General features: G+C 41.1%; 1 protein-coding gene across 1 annotated transcript in view; it reads right to left on the bottom strand.

The window, feature by feature from the left end:
* The window catches only part of EPSTI1 (epithelial stromal interaction 1), a 49,541-nt gene extending 26,283 nt beyond the window's left edge, over window positions 1–23,258 (bottom strand). Inside the window, exons 1-6 of the mRNA XM_010405624.4 lie at window positions 22,975–23,258; window positions 12,615–12,673; window positions 10,575–10,658; window positions 6,636–6,709; window positions 5,932–6,015; window positions 346–419 (exon numbers count right to left, since the gene is read on the bottom strand). Coding sequence (XP_010403926.1) covers window positions 346–419; window positions 5,932–6,015; window positions 6,636–6,709; window positions 10,575–10,658; window positions 12,615–12,673; window positions 22,975–23,165 — 566 coding nt within the window. The 5' untranslated portion in view covers window positions 23,166–23,258. The remainder of the gene's footprint in view (window positions 1–345; window positions 420–5,931; window positions 6,016–6,635; window positions 6,710–10,574; window positions 10,659–12,614; window positions 12,674–22,974) is intronic.
* Window positions 23,259–23,606: the final 348 nt, after the last annotated feature.

Genomic DNA, 23,606 nt, shown 5'->3' with positions numbered 1-23,606 from the left:
AAGACAGCTGCCCAGAACTTTTGAATATCTCCAAGGATGGAGAATCCACAACCTGCCTGGGTAACCTGTACTCATGTTCAGCCACTCTCAGAGTAAAAAAGTGTTTCTTGATGTTCAGTAGGAATCTCCTGTGGTTCAGTTTTTCCCATTGTCCTGAAGTCAAAAGTTTCAAGTCAAAAAATTGAAAAAAATAGCAACAGAAGCCAAATCCTTCCTGAGCCCCAAACCAGGAAAAAAAATGCAAACAAATAAATTATATTAAATAACAATTAAAAACCCAAACAAACAAAACAGAAGGACAAGTAGATATGGAATTTTAGGTAGTAAGTTTCAAATTTTACTTACTACTTTTGATCTTCAAGAAACATTTTTCTTCTTTGCATTTCTTCTTGTCTTTTTTTAGCTTCAAGTCTCTCTGCCTACAGCATTAAAAACAGGAAAACATACTTGAGGTTTCCAATAAACCAGAAACAAACATCAATTATTTCAATTTCAATATTTCAATATTTTGATTTTTAAAAGATCTATAGCAGTTGGGTACAGAAGTGACCCAATCTCAAATTTAAAGGTATTCACTCATGAACAAACATCTCCTAGTCAAGAGACCTGTTCAAAATAGAAAATGGCATAGTGGTCCTAGTACCCATCTACCCAAAAGGCCTTGTGAGTCTTCACAGCTGTCATGTCACAGTCCTGCATCTTGGGGTGCAACTGATGCAACCTTGGTCCTTGCAAGAAGGTAGAAGACCCAAGCCACTGCACCAAAGCAGATGATAGTCCTGTGGCACTGACAGTGCAGTGATGTGAGTACACGTAGCTCACAGATCTGACCTGCAGGAGCATTAGGTACTGGTCAGTTGAATACATTCTAAGGAGGATGAAAAGTGGGAGACATTTCTATTTAACCAGCATTTTTCTGCCTCAGACACCATATCTGGTGCAAGAGTCAACCAAACCCTTGACACATAAAATTCCTCTGTAAATCTGGATACCGCACAAATGATTAAGTCCTTTAATATAAAATTGCACATAATTTCCAATGGAAGTATCATCTAACCTGACCAAACCCTAAATTCAAATAGAATAAAACATTGAAATAAAGCAAAAACTAGACAAATTGCTGCAACAGCAATATGCAGTTCAAGCTAAATTCCAGTGAAAACGAGGCCAGCCAGATTTTTTTTTTGGCTCACAGGTTGCAGTTAGGTCCAGTGGGAAGAGCAGTTAAAAGGCAGTTCAGTGTATGAAAAGCACAAATTAGAAGTTCCAACCTGAGATTTCAGCCTACTATATTTTGAGCTCCCACACTGCAGGTGGTGGGGGGATGCTCCAGTAAGAGCTCCCAGGCAGTGATCACAACAAGTCGCATGCAGAGCACAATACAGCCTCGGACTGTCACTCTGCTCATTGCCCATCCTCAAAATGAAAAAAGGTAATTGCTCGGTAACCCAGCAACCAGACATTGCTCTGAACGAAGTGCCCTGGAAATTTCAGACAAAACCTTGCAGAGAAGAGAAAGGAAGTGTAGGTGAAAATGGCCCCTTTGGCCAGAGCCCCAAATCAGGGAGAGAACTGATCAGAGGACAGGGAGAACGAGGAGGGGGAAATGTGTAAGGGGGTAAGGGGTGTCAAGAAGAGGGCTGAAACCCCAGCTTCATAATCTTCTTCCTGTCCTGCTATCAAAAACATTTCAGAAAAATTACAATTCCACTGGCAGTTACTCAATTACTTTGCTTTTAGCTATTTCAGGATGCGTATTTTTTAATTGGATAAAGAATGACTGTCTGAAAGAGATTTGCAAAACAAGTGCAAATCCCTCCTTCACATGCACTGGATTAAGAAAAAAATCCTTTCAGATGTCTGCAGATAGGAAAAGAGTCACTATGTTGTGTGATGATATAAACTGCTGGAAGGCAAAAGACTTAGAAGCTGTTATTTGGAAAAAGGCAGTGGGAAGTAAACAAAAGGAAGAAGGCGAATCTCTGAATAAGATGTCCTGTTGTTCAGTCATTTGACATGCAGAGACAGTGACAGAATGTATGTATGTATGTATGACATACTGATGCAATTTAAAAATTTAACCAAACTGTAGTAAGGAGCACCCCTACACAGTATGGGTGAATTTAGAGTGTTCAGGGGATATATCGTTTGCTCCTAACCTAGACACAGATGATGTTTTAGGCTAAAAAAACTCCCATTCATTTGTGCAGCTTTACAATTTACAAGGAAAGAAAGGAAAGAGGCAAAGGAAATGAAATCTTATGGCTTCTGTTATTGTCAAAGGTGATGCTGATACCCTCAAGACACCAGCCATAGCGCCTAGGTTTTTCCCCAACACTGTCCAATACCACAAGCTGATGCCTTCACCTCTGAAAAAGCAGTGGATGTGGGATCCACCATCACATTGCAAGGCTCCCAAAAGTTAAAAAAAAAAAAAAAAATTCAAAAAGTTCCCAAAAAATCCAAAGCTCACAGGACTTGTTGTCTAGCTCCTAGCTAGGGAACAGTGATATTAACTTTGATAAATACAAATCCTCAGTAGCAACCCTGTCTCCCACTACCTGAAAAAATAAGGGAATATCCTACAGCTATTCTACCACTAGAATGGTACCTGAAGAAAACTCCAGCATCTTGAAATGACTCACTTGTGGCTGGTGTGACGAATTTTTACTCTGGAAGTTTACCCTAGGACATCTAGAAAACAGTGATATTAACTTTGATAAATACAAATCCTCAGTAGCAACCTGTCTCCCACTAGCTGAAAATATAAGGGAATATCCTACAACTATTCTGCCAACATAATGGTACCTGAAGAAAACTCCAGCATCTTGAAATTACTTGTGGCTGGTGTAACTAGTTTGCACTCTGAAGTTTACCCTTGGATGCATACAAGTGACAGGCGACAAGATGGGGACATTCTCTAACTAATGACAGTCTTTCAATAGACATTGCCAAGCACTCCACATTTGGCACCATGTTCAAAAAGCCAGGAGAGGAACAGCTGTGATATTGAAGGTAAACACATTGAAAAATGTTAGCAGAAGGTCTGCAAAGTGCCCGCTTTTAATAAATTCCTGAAAAAAAGGCCATTCATGCTGATTAACACAGTCAAATTAAAGAGCACATGATCTGATAAAGAATAAAATGAAATTACAGCTTATCCTAAATAAGACGGTTTCTGAAGATGGCAGGACTGTTTACTATATAATGTAAGAGAAAAAAAAGTTGCATGCAGTAGAATTACTCCGAGCCTTTTCACTTCAAATTGTTTGAATCTTCTAATATTTAGTCAAGACCTAAACTATACAAGGCAAGGCTAAAGGCAGGGTAACAGCAATAGAAATTCAGTGACAGGAAACAGAAATATCCAGTGCAGTGAAGTCATCCAATTTTACCTACAGCACAAATGAAAAAAGTTTAAAAAACAAGAAGCCATGTATCAGCTGCTTGTGAGCACTCAGAGATGATCAGCTTCGAATACCCAAACTCATGCAGCCCACGGTTATGCCATGAACGAACCACAGAAGTCCCAAGACAAGCTGCCTGTCATGAAGTGCATGGGACACTTGAGAACAGAATGAAAAATCTTTCCTTTCTCTGGGAGCTGGAGAGAGACAAGGTAGATGCCAAGAGCACTGGTATTCCAGCACCTAATAACCCCATGGTTAATTAAAGAATGACAGAGACAGGCAGGTGGACTCGTACAGATGGTAAGGCAGACCTTCCATATTTGGGTACTGTTTTGGCAGACGCACAGTTTTCTCTTGTTCACAAAGATAATGGGAAAGTGGATGCTGCTTTTCTCTGTAAAACCAGCATTAAAACAGTAACATAAACAGATCCTAAGTTCACAAGCAGCACTGGCTCACAGTACATCATCCTTACAATCAAGGAAGAACTGAGCTGAGTACCAGCACCCGTTCTAGTCATTGCACATTAGTCTGTAGGGCTTCACGATTCATGTTTGCTGGCAAAGAAGCTTTCCAGCTGTGAAAGTTCCAGGGCTCCTGCTGATAAAGCTGGCTAGCTATTATCTCCTCTCAGACTGCCACACAATTTGGTTTTTATTGAATGAATAACAACCTTGAGCAAAAGAAGGGCTGTCCAGCAAGAAAAGACGGCCTGTGAACTTGCAGAAAGACATGCTCCCAGCCAGTGCCCTACAGGTGCAGTTGAATACAAATCTATCACTTCAAATAAAAAGCTCCTTTCCTTTGGTAAACAGAGCCCAACGATGGTTGTATAGCACCAGTAGGATCCCTGTCATTCTCAGGTCTTGGGAACCTTTCATCTTTAGGCAGGGTGAGATAGCCAAGTTGACACCTTCTAGCTGCTTTTCAGCATGCTCTTCTTAAACACAGGATTGAATTTTTAATACCTAATCATCGTCCAAGAAGAAATCTTCATCGGCTCAACCACTATTGTGGAAGACAATCTGAATAAACAAATTCAAATTAGGAGTTCCCTTTGAAGCACCTCTGTTTTGTTTGATTGTTTTGTGGGCACATGTTTATTTAGTCAAATTAGACAGTCTGTTTGGCAAAGATGTTTGCTGCAATGTTGCATACTCCTTCAGAAAAAATGGATACTTACAGTTTTACTATCTACAACATCTATAAAGATTTTATAATCTGTGGGAGTGAAGGTAAGGAAATTAAAGAACATGAAAACGAACCTGATACATCAATATATTTTCCAGGTGTAACTAGAAATTACAGCAGTGTTGTAACATTTTTCTTGTCCAATGCCCATGGGCAAACAACATATATTAAATAATTAATCCACTCTCTTTCACTGCTATCATCACTGCTTGTGGAGCTATATATGAGATGGTAACAGCTAATGATATTTTCAGGTGATAATATTTATTGTTCCTGTGAGCTATCATGTATGGGCTTATGCCCAAAGTATAATGCTAACCACTGAAAGACTGGGAACAGATTAATCCTTACCTAGAGGCAATTACAGTTATTTTAGTTTATGCATGCCCTTGTACGCCAACCCGTATCGATGACTTTTTAATTAACTCTCAACATTCAGTTTCTGCACAGAAAATCATTTTTACTGTTGTGGAGACAAAACTTGCAAACCTGAAATCTCCCTTTCTCTCCTTGTTAATGCACACATAAGTACCATGCTCCCTCTCCTTTCTTTTTTCATTTAAATTCCACACTGCATTCTCAAGCAAGAACTACTTGGTTGCCACCAAGGAGACAGAAATGAACTTTTACAAAGGGTTGCGCAGCACAAAGGATGAGAAGATGCTTTGTGAGAATAACTAGAGAAAGCAAACAAATTCAAAATAGTGAAAGAAAATTTGAAAGTGAGCTATCATTGGTGTCAATATGTGGAGAATATTAGAAGGAAGAGCGATCTGACTTGATTAGCAGGACACTTGAGTGGGCAAGCTGCAGAAGGGCTGGAGAGGCAGTCGAATTTCAGGGTGCTCTCAGCACAATGCAGGCAGACTACACTGACCTTTTCATGATTTTGATATCTTTTCCATCATGAAAGGCTGGATTTTCTAGTATTCTTCCCATGTGCACAGGCAATTATGGATTTCTATAAGGTCTTTGCGCCACCTGCTACAATCCAATCTTATAGAGGGAGCTCATGCCAAAGTGAACCATATAACCTGCACACACAATGTTACTCCTGACCTTCATGTTCTCCCCTTCTGCTAACTCGTCCAGGTGCATGCAACTGAAAGGTTGGAGTTTCTGGTGAGCCAAAGGAGCACCCAAGCCCCCAAAAACACCAGGTCAGGCATCCCTCAGTCATCTACAAAGGAGGAGGACTGCATTTCCTAATTCCTCGATACCATGCACGGTTACCACTTAATTTAATTAGCCAGTTCCATGTGGTTCAGCAAAATCAATCATCAAGACATGAACTGTTATATGGCTTCAAGTCTGCAGTAACTAGATTTACCTTTTCTCTCTGAATTGCTTTCTTTTTCAGGATTTCAGCTTCTTCAGCTGCCTTTTTTGCTTTTACATATTCTTCTCTCTTGTGCTGCATGACATAAACATAGGAAGTTATTTTACATATTTATGTATACAAGGAGTACATAAGGCAACTTGACTCCTATGGTGCACATCTTTCAAATCTAAAGTGTGTTTGGGGAAACTTTCTGTAATTTTTTCCCTTAAAATGAGACACTGAGTAATGCAGGCTGTGCAACAGCTACTCCAATATTGGCTTTAAGAAGGCTGGGAAATCTAGGACTGATAAATGGGCCTCCATGCAAAGACTCACACAACTGATTGATAACTTACAAGCATTTATACCTCTTGCAACAGGCACAACATTTCCACATAAGCACGGGATAGAGGGGTACATTGATCAATTAGTCCAAGCATGAGCAGCATGCCGGAAGAGACAGCACGGCATTTAAGTGGCTTTACAACTGTACTGGTTGTTATTTGAGATACCGTCTGTGATACAGATTGGTACATATTTATGGACAGATTTCTCATTTTCTTTGGTTCAGAACATTAGTTTCTGATTTTCTGCTGTTTCCTTCAGGTTTCATGACTTTCTCCTGTCAAGCAGCTGTGAGTTCATTTTATAGTCATATGAAACACTTCATGAAAAGCTTTCTTCCTAAAAAGAAACATTTTTTTCTTACTGACCTTTTTCTGGTATTTAGATTGCATGAGAATCATTTGCTGGTTTTGTCTTACTTTAGCTTCTGATTCGTTTCCACCTTAAAAAAACCCAAAAATATAAATGGCATTTTGTATAAGCATTTTAACTGCAAATGCCAGTCATTTCAGAATACAGCAATATAACAGCTTGGATGTATGCATATACAGGAAATTTTTCATAATTACAGTAGCTGTCTGACATTAAAGAGAATAGATAGGAGACCTTTTCGATCATTTTATTCATCCATCAAAAGCACTTGCCTATTATTTACAGAGCACCCACTGTATCATCCACTCTACCAACAAATATGTCCCTACAATATATGATCAGTTTACTGAGGAACTATTCCATTTTCAGAAAATCAGTCATGCTTTGCAGGTGAGTTTTCATTTTCTGATCCAACTACCCCTACCTTTGCTCAGTTTGTCACACACATACAGTCAGAAATTCTATTGCTAAAAAGTTTCTCTTTTATCAAATTTAGGATCTTGGACTCTGCCAGCACTAATGGGATGCTATCATTTTAATATTTTCTAACTAATGTCTTGGGGCTTGAGGAAGAATCCCCCTTCTGAAATGGAAGTAAAAGCCTTTTCCCACAGACCTCACACTCATATCGAGGCAGTAGAAGCTGTCCTTTTCCAAAGGCACGGACTTGCTTTTGTGAACATCTAAAGCTCTGGCCATAATGTTCAGCCTTCAATAAAAAGAAACAAAAATGCCACAAACAAATAAACCACCCACACAAAGAAAGCGATACTAGGGATGGAGGGAGTGACTTTGATTCTATTACTCTGTTCTATTTTCCAAAGTATTTTCTTGCTTTAGGGAAGGATATAATTTATTCCCTCAGTTGTTGCAAAAACTAACAGCAGCCCTCACTCCATTCTGAGGATGGGGGCTGTATTTTGCCTGTATTTTCATGGGAAGTTCCCCTCTGTGTGACTCCTAATTCAATAGAAGCAGCTAAACCACTCTGTACTACTTAAGGTGCCTGATATCCTGGGCTGTATCAAAAGCAGCATGGGCAGCCAGTCAGGGGAGAGGATTCTCCTCTGGTGAGACCCCCCTGGAGTGCTGCACACAGCTCTGGGGCCCCCAGTATAAGAAGGACATGGACCTGCTGGACTGAGTCCATAGGAGGGCCTCAAAGATGATCAGAGGGCTGGAGCACCTCTCCTGTGAAGACAGGCTGAGAGAGTTGGGTTTGCTCACCCTGGAGAGGAGAAGGCTCCAGGGAGACCTCCTAGCAGCCTTTCAGTACCTAAAGGCGACTACAAAAGAGCTGGAGAGGGAATTTTTGCAAGGGCATATAGTGATAGGACAAGGGGGAATGGCTTTAAACTGAAAGAGGAGAGATTTAGATTGAATATAATAAAGAAATTTTTCACTATGAGGTGCTGAGGCACTGGCACAAATTGCCCAGAGAAGTTGTGGATGCCCCACCCCGGAAGTGTTCAAGGCCAGGCTGGATGGGGCTTTGAGCAACCTGGTCTAGTGGAAGGTGTCTCTGCCCATGGCAGGGCAGTTAAAATGAAATAATATTTAAGTTTTCTTCAGACCCAAATCATTCTAAGAAATGTAAGACAACTATACTAGACCTTTCAGGAGGAATCACTCTTGTCTAAAGGTAGCTTTCTCCATTTACTAATGGAAGATAACTAATTTTAGGTGCTTTTGTGACATTTAGTGAATGGGAGATCAATTCCTTAAGTGTGGCAACATTTCTATGGACAAAAATAAATCCCTAAGATAAGTTCTCAAGAGAGACTGGCCATACAGTATACAAGTAATAACCTTAGAGTAGCAATAAGCATACAGCTGGCATTGTAGAATGTCTCTTCCCCAGGTCTAGAAAATCAAACTTCTGCTTAAACCAGTTTTGAAACCTCTTGGATGCTTAATCTTTCTCTTTTTTTAGCCTTTTACTGCCAAAATTTCTTGTGTGCACTGTATTTTTTTGCATGTACTGATGGACATCGTCTTGGAACAAATATTTTTCTGATCATTACTAGAAATTGCCTAAAGCCTTTCAGAAAGGTTTAATTCATTCAGGTTGGCTTGGCTGTAACATGTCAGATGCTTCACTGAAGTCAGAGTGTGTTGTGATCATACATAATAATACCAGAAAAGAGACCGTTGCATTTATCAGGCATGATTTGTTGCTCCACTCATTGCTTATAGAGGAGAGTGGAACTTGCATCCTTCATTGCTCTCATCTCTCCGTGATGCCTGAAAGTTTGCCAGTCAAATATTACCGTTTAAAGCCAGAATACTTATTTCCCTATGGAAAGCACAAGTGTTAAAAAAACTTCAACTTTAAGAAACTTCAACTTTATTTAGAGATTTTGTTTAGTGATTTGGACTACATGTGTAGTCCCTTAAAATCACTCTGAGAAAATAACACATTATACTTTTTTGTCTTAATGAGTACCTACAGTGGTGACATTAGAGATGCCACTTCAGTTCTAAATTTGTTCCAGTGGAAATGATATGTTCTAATAATCTTCACACCTTAGCTCTTTTCAGAGGCACTGAACACAGTGCCTGTGTCTCAGTCTCCAGGAGTCTAAGTGGAAGCTAGACAGTGACTGAAGACATCATATTTTCTTTCTTTCTTTTTTTTTTTCTCCTCTTTGGTTGCTTCTTTCCCAAGGAAGTTTTTAAATGCAGTAGGGCCAGAGGAAGTTAAGACTCCTGACACTCAGTCACTGCAGCTTTGACAGCACACCCTCAGTCATGCAGCCAGCCCGCACACATTCTGCACAGACACCACACACCAAATTTCTGTTTCCAGATTTCACTTTCTTCAGCAAAAAGCTCTATGGTCTTCTTATGACAGAAGTATGTTGTCTTCTAGGGACTACTCACAAGCAAGAAGGAGATGTTACACATGAACTCACAAAGACTGTCTGGCCACATGACTGCATGTGATTGTGGGAATACAGGGCATTGCCACCACTGCAAACAACTGCGACTCAGCTGCAGGGCAGAACATGTGGGACCAGGATCACCTTTAGCTAAAAACCAGCTCTGGGTTGGAGTCAGTTCAAATTCCTTTGTCTCCCACCTACTGACTATTTTTATACACTGTACACCACTGCAAACTAATCTTGCATAGTCAGGCAGAGAAAGAACTTAATTTGCAGGTGAAGGCAGGCAACATCCTGCACTGAGCACCCCAAATTCTCCTATGACAGCCAAGGTAAGGAAGGGCAGCTCTTCTTTTCTAAAACTTTTTTAAACTAATTCTGAAATATCACTAAATTCAATACTTTATAGTGGTTGCAATTCAAGATATCTCCTATACTTTCTCTCATTCATCTAGAAAACATCTTGGTTATCTTAGCAAACACACCAGTTACATTCAGGGCGTCTTACGTTCTTGCAGCTTTTTACCCTGTTTTTCATTTACTTGTCTGTTTTTATCTTTATAAAATTGGTAACACAGAGCTTCACACACATTTAGTCTGCACATGCTGAAGCTGCAGGGATCACTTTGGCCAGCCAGCAGCCACAAAACACACATAGTAAGACAGAGGAGTTTTCTTATGGGTAACTGGAGGGTCTCCAACATGCTGTCCATCTGAACACTACTGACAAGTGTGTGCTCCCTCAGAGACATCAACCACAGAGAGTGTAAACAGCAGGAGGGTTAATCCACCTGTTTTCCCCAAATGTTAGTACAGATTTTCTACTGTGATCTTGACAGATTTCTTGAGTGACAATCTGTGCTGTTTTGTTTCAGAAACATCTTCCTTGCCATGATCATCAGGAAGCACAGAGCACATACAATAGGCTCATGTCAGCCCTTATTGACACTGAGGCTCTTTAATAAGCAGCATGCAAGAAAAAGTGAAAAATATCTCATGTCCTGCAAAATAAAATTTTGCAATTCACATTTGCTGATTTACATGTCTTACCCAGTCTCTGTGGACTCAACGTAATTGGCCCTGGCCTGTGTTCTTTCTTCCATTGCTCCAGGTCATTGAGCTCTTTCTTAGCAACTGAGCAGGCATAAAAAGAAATAAATATATGGAAGTTAGAGGGAATACTAAAAAGCAGCCATTATTGCTAATTGCATGTAATCCTGAAGACCATCCAGGAACAAACTTGTTCTCAAGGGACGCAGACACCCCCACAAGAGGTTACTCAGTCACTGCAATGATCAGCTAAAAAGGTAGTTTCCCTAACTCGAGACTGTAATGGTGAGCAACCCTAGAACTCAACTCCAAAAGTAAAGCCAAAACCAGCTAAGAGACTGCTAATAGACTGCTTTTTGACCCCTGTGAATCCGTAGGTAAGTGCCCCAGTATTTATTCCTGCAGGTAAAGCAGAAGTTACAATTAAGATGTTATTGCTGCATAGAGGGAAATCCTTGTGGTGTAATGCTCCCCAGCAGGGAAATGAAAAGTAATTTTCCCTCCCAGCCACATGCTCCCTAAATAGAAACAGGAGGAATGCATGAATCAGCTTCAAATTAAGGCACTTCAGCATAGGCACCCACATGTGAGATGGGCAGCAAGCTCCCAGTGTAGTCAGTGGAAGTCAATACAGCCGGGGTGCAGCCATATGCTCTAGGATGGCTGGCTGATTTAACTTCTCTCTTTATTGACTGACAGAGGAAAAAACCACAACAATTCCTTTCAATAGCAAGGCCAACAAAGCCTATGGAAAGAGGAGCTGTGTTTTACACTAGCACTTTGCTTGCTCTAGGAGCTCATTGCACTCCTACTAACTGTATTTCCTAATGGCTGGCTATGGCTATCGGAGGCCGACACCAGCCCTCCTCTAACAGCATAAAGCCAGTATTTGTGTAAGCTTCTAAACAGACCCAAAAGACACAGCTTTTTATTTCACCTTTTAAACAAGCATTTAAGTAGAGACTCCATTCAGTGAGGTCCTATTTCTGCCAGCATCCAAGACAGAAATACTTGACATGCTTCAGACCTTTCACACTGGTGCCACAAAGTGAAAACAGACATTTATTAGAGCAGCAGCACCTTTGTTGTTAACATCACAGTCAGGTCTAAGATGATCTGCTGCTATTCATCCCTCCAGAAGATTTTAGTTTGGTTCATGATAAGTCCATTTTTTTTCTTGCAACCCAAGGAAACCCAACCCATACCAGCCTCCTGGTGAAGCATTTCAGCCAAACTCACACTGTTTGAGAAGAAAGGATTTAATTGCACTGTTTCCTCAAGGACTCAAGACATGAGAAGTGCTGACTCACACTCCTTCAGCTTTCATATCTTGCATAAATCAATGCCCAGGAGTGTAGGACTGCTGTGCTCAGTCACCTCTGTATACAGAATTTATTTCACAACTGACTCTTGCTGTAACTTTGCCAATAAAAGATTTCAACATATGCCTGGTCTTTCTGGTAGAGGTTCAGGGTGCTCCTGCTTAGCTACTTTCACCAGCAAGACTCAAAGCCAAGCAAAAGTGAATACTTTCAATCTAAAATGACTTTTACCAGCTTGAGAAAAGACCCACCTACAATCCTTAAATGCATATTCAAGAACCAACAGCAGCTGCAGCTGCTTTTGTTTCCACATGGGAGTATTTTCAAAAATATTTCTTATTTATATTTTTGTTCTTCCTCCTCCTAACCCAGAGACTGTTCAAAGTTCTCTGATATTAATTCAATCCTGTAAAAGTTGGATAGAGCTAATTCCAGCATAGTCTTGTAGAAGCCATCTTGAACAGCTCCAGCACTGAAATTACCAAAACCCTTCTGAACAAGATTTATTCTGCATGAAGTGAAGTCAGATGATGAGTCAATCTTCAGAAAAGCTACATGAGGATGGAGAATGCTCACAGCACTGGCTTCACTGTCATAGCTGTACATATAAAAGCATTGTAAAAATGAGGATAAAAGTTGCAAGAGCAATAAAATGCACAAAGCCCTAAAGTTATTCAAGTAGAAATAATGTATTATTATATTAGACAATTCGACTTACTTTGCTGCAACTGTTTTCTTCTGGTTTCATTTGGAGTTACCAGGACATATGGGCCAACACTAAAATGAAAGAATACACTCTTATTTTTCCTGTTTACACAAAATCAGGACTACAATGAGTTCCTTCATCTGCAAAGTCAGTTTTCTGCTGTTGTAGCAAACAGCTTCATATAAAAACTAGTATTTATTCTGATTCAGCTCCTCAGAAATTTTTGGTAAGTACTCTAGAAATACTTGTTATATTTGGAATTGGTAGCAGATAGCAAGCATAATATTTTCAGAAACTTTTAGCATAGCCTTTGCTGTTCATATTCAAGTTTTGCTCTAGACTCCTGACCTCAAATCTTATGCTTTCCAAATCAAATCACTTCCTTGAATCAAAGTGCTCCATGAGGAAGACCACTATCTACTGGGAAGAGCACTGGTGCTCGCAGTCCCACCCCTTACCTTGTAGGCACCAAGCACTTTGTGAACTCAAGCAGCCTGCTCAAAAGTTGTTCAAGGAGTGTGCAAAGTCACACTGTTTGTGATGGACTCAGGTGACTTAGTCTCAGACTGAGCCTCAGTTTCCTTGTCAGTCTTTCATTTTCAGGCACCAGGAGCTCCTTGGGCATATTCATATTCATCTTGCTGTCATGCGGAAGGTGCAACTCACTGAATCAGGACAAGGGCCCTGTTTTGCCAGACTTAATTCAAAATGCAGTTGCTGTCTCAAGGAGCTATCAATCTAACGTGACAGCAAAGAGGCAAGACTGGGTTCAGAGTGTATTAACAGACTTGAGGTGATCAAAAGAGTGATGAAAACACATCAGTTCCACTTGGAGAAGACAAAGGGTTTTATCTTCATGGTGTATAGTGTGGGTAGGAGTTTACATGGCTCCTGCTCAGCAGAGGCTGTGCCACGGCAGTGCAGGTTTACTAGAAATGCACTAAGGAGAAGTTGCCCCCACACATCAGAGTCTTGGCAGGGTTTTATATGCACATGTGGGCACAAAAATTTCACACGTGTGAAAACACGAGGAGAAGAACAGCCAGCAAAGAATAATTAGGGGTGAAGGCTGAGCCTCTTAAGGAAGGGTCATATGGAGTGGCTAGAGGACAAGCTAGTAAGCAGAGAGAGCAGCTGGCAGTGGAAAAGTAATGAAACAATAAGGCCCAATACTTAGGCTTAAAAGGGGAATGAAAATCATGCAAAGAGATCAAAGTGCCCAAAGCTGCCTGCTGCCGTATCACTGTAATTCAGGGTTTGGTAAGAGTATTTATATCCAATTACCTCTTTCTCTTTGAAGACTTATTCTAGGAGGATGTGGATTAATTTATGAGATTAAACTAGTGAAGATAGAGCCGTGAGCTTTAATGGTGCCATTTAATACGATCCTTTCCCTTTCTGCCAGCACACTCTGGTGCCCCTGAGACAGTGAGACTGTTCTGCACGTCTCCACCGAATCCCAGACCCTTAAAGGCAGGAGTGAAGAGAGCAGCAATACCCCACTGGCATTCACCACACAACTGCAAACATTACTTAAAAGAAGCTTTGACAACACATCTCGCTTATGGCATAACACTCCCCATCAGTGAAGTTGTTTCAGATTTTTCTCTATTTGATTGAGTAGTAGCATTTCCAATTTATCCCAGAGTGCCTTTAACAAGCTGCTGCACAATTTATCTGTTTCAAGATTTTTTGTTGTTGTTTCAGATATTAAGATCATATTTCTCTCAAGTTCATAAACAAAAATTATTGAGTACCTTTTAAACTCCCCTCCCTTCCCTTTGGCAGTGATAAAAGTGGCTGAAATTGTGGGTTGCAATGCTACATATCTTCCCCCCACCAAAAAATCAATCAGTGCATCTAAGATATCACGCTGCTTCACAGCACTAGAGGGCAGAAGAGCTTTTATACCATGTACTTTGATGACTTCAAACAGTGTTTGTCTGGTTGATTTCTTTTAAGTTATAATCAAATTTTTCAAAAAAGAAGGGACCTCTTCTTGTCTGAACATGTATGAGAAATCACGGTATCAGATCCATCCCTTTTGCCACGAATCATTTCCTTTATCTGCTTCTGCTGTTTGGCTGGAAGGCTTAGACCCCAGGAGGCCAGGTGGGGCCCACTCTTCAGATACCTGACCATAGCCTCATCTTCAGAAATTCAGGACTGTACATGAAATATAGCAAAGATCAATGAGTTTACGAAAGACATAGAGGTGACAGTACATTTACCAGCTGTTTTCCAAAGAGCAGATTAAGAGTCATTGTGTTCAAAACAGTGCTTATTTAAAACTCAAATTGGTTTCCATTTTATTGAAATAAAGCCGAAGAAAATGAGGATGCCAAGTCTCCAGTGTGGGAGGGAATGGGAGAACAGGACACCAACTTTTGTCTGTCTTTTATCTAATGCTTTGTTTTAGTTATTATTAGAAATTAAAAGACAAAAAAAAAAGGGGGGGGCAGTTGAGTTTATTGAGTTTATCTAACTTTATAGTACTCATCCTGGTCTCTGGAAAGATATTTTAGAATGTAGATTTGGGTGCTGGGATCAAAAATGGCCTTAAGCTGAAGGAGGGCAGGTTTGCATTACATACTAGGAAGAAATTCTTTACTGTGAGGGTGGTAAGGCACTGGCACAAGTTGCCCACAGATGCTGTGGATTCCCCATCCCTGGAGGTGTTTAAGACCAGGTTGGATGGGGCTCTGAATTTGGTCTAGTGGAAGAATTCCTGCCCATGGCAGGGGGGTTGGAACGAGATGACCTTTAAGGTCTCTTAAAGAACCATTCTATGATTCTCTGATCAGGGGGAAGGAAGAGTAAGTACATGGTAAACTTCTTGTGGGAGGGGTAAAAGTCAGGGTACAAACTGGTTCCTTGCCTTTTTACCCTACAGGAGAGGAGCCAGATGAGCTGTTGCCTGAGAAACTCCACCTGCCCTACCAGTTCTAAAATCCACACCTAATATCTGTCATTTTCTTGAGATTCTTTTTTCTAAGGAGAGAAAGTTAATGCAAAAACCCACCACCAGCTTTCACTTCATGTTTTTATCCAGTTTGCAGGATATTGTATGTCATTTCTTTGTTCAGGCAAAACCTCTGATCCAGTTAAGCCTATAAAACCTGCTACAGCCTGTCAATTTAATATTCCAGTCAGTTTCTGGGTTGCCACAGTAGCCATAAGTCTGGAGCAAATTATCCTTCTTACCTGGGGAGCAATTAAGGAAAAGTGAAGATTTGAAGCTATCAGTGGTGTGCAGAATTTTGTGCTTTATATCAATATATGAAGTGCTTCAAAATCCACAGACAGAAAAGATTATAAAGAATGTAACTTTATAGTTTCACTAATAATGATTCTAATTGTTATAAGAATTAAGCCTATCTTTGAGGTAGGGTTGTTTTATAAATACAAATACAGAAGTCACTGGAAAGGGGAGAAAGAACATCTTACCCCAGTTATAGCTCTTCAAAAAGAAAAATCATCTTCTGCCTTTATGGATCATATTATTCTTGATGAGTATTTTTTGTTTTATTTTCTCCGTAGAAAATGGGAATGTATTGACTCATTACACAGACTGAACAGATATTAATGAGAGTAGGAAAGTTATAACCCAATAAGAGAATGTATCTATATTAAAATTAAAAAAAAAGGAACCTCCTATGATTTTTCAAGCAGATACACATAATATACTGTAGTCATGGGATTATAAATTCCTATATACCAATATATCATTGTGGTTTAGCCCCAGCCAGTAACTAGGTACCACATGGCTGCTCGCTCACTCTGCCCCTTGTGGGATGGGAGGGAGAATTAGAAGGTTTAAAGTGAGAAAACTCATGGGTAGAGATAAAGACAGTTTAACAGGTAAAGCAAAAGCTGCACACACAAGCGAAGCAGGACATGGAATGCATTCACCACTTCCCACCACTTCAGGCAGGTGTTCAGCCATCCCCAGGAAAGCAGGGCTCTATCATGTGTGATGGTGACTTGGGAAGACAAACACCATCAATCCAGATGTCCCTCCCTCTCTCCTTCCTCCAGCTATATAAGCTGAGCATGATGCCATATGGTCTAGGATACTCCTTTGGTCAGCTGGGGTCAGCTGTCTCCGCTGTGCCCTCTCAAAACTTCCTGTGCACCCCCAGCCCACTCTCTGCTGGGGTGGGAGGCAGAAAAGGTCCTGCCTCAGTGTCTGCACTGCTCAGCTGTAACAAACACATCCCTGTGTTATCAACACTGTTTTGGTCACAAATCCAAACCATAGCCCCACAGCAGCTACTATGAAGAAAATAAGTTCTATCCAGCCAAAACTAGTACATACAGAGAGATATATAAAACATTTCAGTCAGGAGAAACATACAATACAGTCATAGATAATCTGCAATGATATTTTACACTTTGAATGATCAGTTACATAAGGAACACCAGGTCTGAAAATTTAAATTCTGAACCATATATGTAAGTCTACTCTTCTAACTAGCTCAAGGACACTTTTTCAGTGCTTTCAAAGCATTGACCATAGCAACTTTTGTTCTACTTTCTTTCAGGTTTGTATAAAATAGTTTATTTCTGAAATGGAAAAACCACTTGAGGACTGCTGTTCACCAGTAATATTTTTTGCAGAGCTTTGGTCTTCAGTTTTTTCTCAAGTCCACTCCAGCCATCTACCACAGGAGAGATTTTCAAATGAAGTGTGAAATAGTTTAAAGAGTTACAAAAGGAATGGCTGTTATAAACTATTTCCAGTCCCACAGTGTTTTATACTGTGGGTGCATTGGTACATGAACATCACAGAGCTGAAAGCCAAATATCTTGCTCTGCTGGGCAAAGTGCTCTGTATGACAAAATTAAGGAGAACACTGTTGGAGAGCAACACAAATGACTAAAGCTTGGGAAGAAGACCAGGGCAGATTCAGTCTGAGGAGGAACCTAGGGAAAGATATGGGTGAGATACTGCATTAGATACTATGTTAAGACTGAACTAAAAAGAGAACAGAGACCAAATTGCCAAAGTCAACTCTTGAATTTCCTTCAAAGATAACACTGAGCTGAACTTTGCATTCATTTATCAGGAATTGTTTTAAGAGCTGTCAAGTCCACACCACCACAAAGTATTGTTTTCACCAAGGCTCCCATGCCTGATGGAACAGCCATATGCTGCTGAGCAGTGCAGAAGCTGCCAAATTAACGGGCTACAAGATGCCAAATCCCAGCAAGCAGACTACTGTCCTGTAGGTATCCCTATTTTGCAATGCACACACAGCCAGATGCTAATGATAATCGACAGCCACAGTTCTAGACCTCAGCTGAGCAATATGCTCTGTGTCCCAGCAGAGCCATAAGTGGAGCTCTAGGAGGGTGTACAAACCTTGCATGCAGGCTTGGGGCTCTGGCTTTCCATCTTTATCAGCGGCATCATCTCACCAGTTTGCAGCTCAGAGACGAAAGTGATTTACTGAGGCTTAGCATTACACTGTCTGATTCATCCTCACTGCATGTGTGCTCTTAACACGGGAGGCAGAAAATGAACTACATTAGCTGGAAATGTTTATCACCAAATACCTACCTCCATGGATTTTGTCCTGTGTTTGCCACAGGCCAGGAATGCACTTCATTACCACAGTTCAAATGATGGCTGGAAGATTATTACACCAGGGGAACTCACTTCTGTATCTGGTCCCTTTGGTTAACTAAAACTTCCATTAGGAACAGACAACTTTTTTGCCATTGTGAAGCTTTGGGTTAAAGCAAAGAGTTAAATCCTGAAGAAGTGAACTTGCAAGGGGGAAGAGTGAGAAGCGAGAGAGCAGCAGAGAGGAGCCCAGGAGAAAGCAAGAGTCAGAAGGCTGCAGGAAAGAAACAGACCTGAGGTTCTGCTGTTACTCACATGCTTGTAGAGAAATTCCTGAGTTAAAATTTGGTCCAAAGACTAAAACTGAAACTTGGAATTGAATTTCCAACAGTTTAGATGAGGCTCAGACTCAGCAGCTTGTTGTGGTCCTAGCACATCAGAAAGAAGGTCACATGCTTCAGCTACTACTCTGTTTTAAACAATCTCAACCAACTTCTAAAGCTCCAAGGAAATTGCCACACTGAAGGATCAAATCAGGGAGCCAAGGGGTAGCTCTCCGCCCAAACTTGGCTCACAGCACAACTTTCTCTCCTCTGAAAACACTAATGTGCCATTAGTCAGCCTGCACTTGTGGTCAGACTACTACACCATAGGGGCAGAGTTCACTGTGGCAGTGTTGTGGATCAGCATCAGACCCAGCTCATGCTGTCCCCACGTCCTAGAGCAGCTCAGTTCCCTCAGTGCAGCACAGTGTCAGGGATTTAGGGAGCATGCCAGAGCCAGCTGGAGCACCTGGTAATCACTAGCTGTGAGGAGCATGGAGCATCCATACGTGGGCAGGCCAGGTGCTGGGCTTGGCAACACCAAGTGCTGAGCCGAGCACTACAGAGGCATGCATGTGTTGCATGTCAGGCTTGCCAGCATGCCTGGAGAGCTCAGCAGGTCAGATGCATGAACATTGAGATTTAAGCTATTGGCATGTTCATCTCTGCTCCCCCCTTCTTTTCTTCAACAATGTATTTCCTCCTCTGCTGTGTCTGCATCAGAGAATTTGTCCTTTCATTGCCCCTGCCCAAACACAGCGTCCTCCCATACATTCCCTATTCATCACCTCACCACAGCTCCTCACCGAGCTGTGCATCATGGGAACATGTCAGGGCTTGTGAAAAACAAGCTCTTCCAAAAAAGCCTTCTAATACAGAATTTGGAAGGACTTCTTCCCCTCCTCCATGCATTATATGGAACAGCAACCCCCACAGACCAGACTAACAGTACAGGTATTGTCTTACATAGACCCTGCCACCAATCAGGTGGCTGGAGGAAAGGCTGGCTACTGACCACAGTGAAGCTGGGCATCTCTGAGTCACTCCACTGGGCTGTAAATATTAGTACATCAGCCTGAAAGACACCGAGTTGGGAGACTTCTCCTGTGCAGCAAGTGGAGAGCTAAACCCTGAACAGACAGTGCATAATTCAAATTACCTTTCTAGCACTCCCACCAGTGGCTGGGCAGTGGGCAAAACAAGCATTTGGCTAAAAACCTGCCTACAGTTTTGTAGACTAACTTTTTTTTTATTTTAAAGAAACTTCAGCTCATGAAAAAAAAATCAGAACTGCTAAGTATAGTCTATCAGCAAAAGGATGGGGTGTCTTATAACACCTTTTTTTTTTTTTTTGAGTTCAGGATTAAGATTGGAAAAGGAAGGCAAGAAAGCTCTGATGGATTTGGCTCCAGCAGTCAAAGAATACAGTTTCTCGAATCAAGCATTCTAGCAACTTTGCTCTCCTTTCACACAAAATGATGAGGGACTGTTACCAGCCGTGCAGCAATATATCTTCAGGTTTTATTATTTCGAATTTCATTTTTTAATGGATTTTACCAGAACCAATATTATTTTTGGCAGCTTTAAAGGCGCTAAAGACAGACCGCTGAATGGGGGCAGCAGTTTCTTTTTCAGGCACTAGCTATAGTTCACCCTCTAATTTCCCCACTTTCCTACACCTTTTCTTCTGTACAGACTTTTGTTTCTGAATAGGTATGAACAGGGGCAATTTGGGAATTCGCTTTCTACAAGTTAATTTCATGGCACTTAGCAGACAAAGTGAAGCCACTTAAATGCAAGCTTATTATTATAAGCAGTTTCAAGCTCTTGTCATCCTGGTGACTTTTTTCTCCATGGCCTGAGACCACATTCTATGTATAACTGGATGTGGATGTACAAAGTGTGACTTCACTTTTGCATTTGAACAAGTATTTTTCCTAATTAGGACCACTTTATTGTCACTTCTCACCCCTGACATATCATATAAGGGCTTTTCCAAAGCAAAACTATCCTCTAATATCATCTGCCCACCTTGTCCTTTTTTAAAGTCCAGTTTGAATATTGAGTACTGAACGAGACTGCAACATGCTACATCCCACACATATTTCATGTGTCCAGTCTAAACAAAAGGTCTCCTGATCCTACCCTAAGATGCTACTGAGATGTTTTCCCATTCCCAACTTCTCTCGCAGCCTGAGACTGAGAGTTTGCATGGAAACAATTCACACAGAGCCTTCAAAAGAGACTCCAACTCCTGCTTTGCTGGCAGCAAAACCATATCCCTGTCTGTTTCCAAAAAATAGCAAGCAGAAGCTGGAATAGAGACACTACTTGGCACAGAGGTATCCTACTTGGGCCCCTCATGTTCCCTCTGCCATGCATATTCCAGAAAGCCTTTAGTAATGCTAGTCTGTGCTTTTTTTCTTCTTCTGTCACCCTGTGACTTCAGCTCTCCAACTGCTCTGGTTATTCCAGAGCCCAAAAACCTGGACCATTCTGAGGGTGTCCCAGTATTTTAGTTTTAAAGATCATACTAAAATAGGTTGGTGGCTAAAAAGCTGAATCAGCTTTATCACGGCTAAAATTATATTTTAATCTGAAATCTTTCTTGAAATTAACTTGAGAAAACAGAACAAAGTAATAATGAATGGAACAATTGGTTTTTTTTTAAAAATAAATATCTCCTCTGTTCTGTTTCAGTATTTCAGATACTATCTTCCAATTAATCTGGGTTAGTTAAGGACATTGCCATTTAAGTGGCTTCATCCCATTCAAACTGCCAGGTAGCATCCCCCTTCTCAAGGGAAGGATGAAAACACCAGTCTTGTCCACTTCCTTTTTCGACTATTTGTTTCCCGCTTATATTACATGGTTTCTGTTTCAACCTGCCTTTTCCTCATCCCTTCTTTTCACTAACTGCATACTAATGAAGGCTTTAATTTGTACATCCAGGATTTAGGAACTAATTCTTTGTTAGAACTTCATGAAGATGCAGAGAGAATCTTTTCACATAGCAAAAAATACTACTCAGTCTTTTCAGTGGATGCACAACAGATTTATGTCTGCAAGAATCATGTAAGATCAAAGAGGGAACAGGGATTTGTGTGATTATATGTGCCCTGGCCTTAAATTCTGCAGGGAGCTCTGGCAAACCAATTAATTAATTATTCACCTAACCTATACCAGGGGGTTTGTATCCCAGACAAAAACTGGGCAAAGACAGTCATGGCAATGGGAAAACTCCCACTATCCCTGATGCCGCCTCCTCCCCCCCCCAAAAAACCCAAACAGCAACAATATGCACACAGCACAGCTACATAAACGGACTGGGGCTGTCCTCGTTCTACTGTGGATATATGGCACTGTGAGAGCTGGCAAGACAGAGAGTTTTTCATACTTGGAAGTGGCAGAAAATAAACAGACTGTAACTGAGGAATTGTTGTTTGCTCTCCTGAAAGTCAGTCATTAAAGCGCTGATGGATTTTAAAGGGACTCAGCTCTTAATAGTCCCTGTATCATTACTACTACCTAATAGGCAAGCATTCATGGGTTTCAATGGAAAGCTGCTGATCTCTGCTCAGCATCAGCTGCCTAACACCTCCTCCCCACATGGCTCCACCTTCTTCATCCAGAAAGAAGGGAAAGGAAACTGAAACAGTTTGCAGTTTCGCCAGCTGCCCTTTGGAAGCCGGGAGAAAAAAAAGCAAGCTAAGCAAAATCAGCACATAACAATAATAATAATCTTAGCATTATATGCACTGTTACTGAGAACTCAGAAAAAACACATTTGGGGAAAAAGACTAAACAATTAGCTATGGTCATCTAAGCATATTTATATTAAACACGTGTGCATAAAATACACACACACAGAGATTTCAGTTTCTATTCTGTATTGTATCTGCAAGATACGGCTCATGCAAGCTATCTCAGGATTGTCACTGGAAAGCCAGAGACAGACTAAGCATAGATTCCAATAAAGCACAAAATGAAATTGAGAGCTGAAGCTTTGGTTTTAGTTTTGTCAGCATGAGTTCCTGGAAGCTGTTCTGTGTCCTTGACTGCATTCAGAGCAGTGCTGGAATGCAGCCTATATCCATCTCTTAAGCCAAAGTAAGTATTTTTAGACTTTCCAAGATGAAATATTAGGAGACACAGAAAACGGGGAGCTAGAACCAGATTTGAAATTTCACTTTGAAAAGGGATGCCAAGAAACAGACACCACATATGCCAGTATCCAAGGTACAGAACGGGTCACTGCTATGGCACAGGGTGTGAGCCATGCTATCAAGAAGCCTGCCAGAACAACTTGGGTCCCACGTAGGAAGCCTCAAGAAGATGACAACATGCTGCTTGCGTGCTCAGCCATATCCACAGGCTCTCTATAAAGTATGTGCACCTTTAAAGGTGTGCAGCTTGAGTAAGCTGGAGAACGGGCACCCAATACAGGTAAATCATCTTAGTCCGGCTCCTTGTTACTTACCACTGCTCTTGCTGGTGGGCTGATGCTTGGTCTCTTTGTTTCTCTTCAGATGTTGTCAGCTTCTGGGTGTTTTTACCCTTCTCTGTTTCATTGTTGCCACCCCAGGGGTTACCCTGAGAGGAAAAGGGAGTACTGGAGGCAGTTGCTGTCCTGTACCTGCTGCCTTCCTTCCATCCTCCAACCCCAGACATGGTTTTGCAAGTACCTTGCCTTGACAGAAACCAGTATTGCTTCTACAGCTAGGGAAAGACGTGGTAACCTTGGAGTTACCACATATCAGTTTCAATTCCTGGTAAGCTCCACCCCTTCCTGAACTTTTGACTGGTAGGCATGCCAATACATGTACTGGTTTCTGAGGCATCCTCTGGATGAAGCTCAAGTTTGATCATCTCAGTCACAGCACCCAGGCAGGCAGGAGTAACAGGGTGACAGCAAAGCTCATCTGTACTAATAAACTGGATGACAACTGTTTGTGCAGAAGCATGGGGAGGTCTGACATTTTTCTGATATATTTCTGACATATATTTCTGACATATATTTCTGATCTATTTCTGATATATTTCTGACTATTTTTTACCCAGCACTTCACATTTACCTAGGACAGAGAGAGTAACTCTTGGGGGTGTTATGAC

This window comes from Corvus cornix, chromosome 1 (assembly GCF_000738735.6).
Source record: "Corvus cornix cornix isolate S_Up_H32 chromosome 1, ASM73873v5, whole genome shotgun sequence".
NCBI lineage: Eukaryota > Metazoa > Chordata > Aves > Passeriformes > Corvidae > Corvus > Corvus cornix.
Note: the sequence above shows the minus strand (reverse complement) of the source record. Positions and strands in the feature narration are given on the sequence as shown.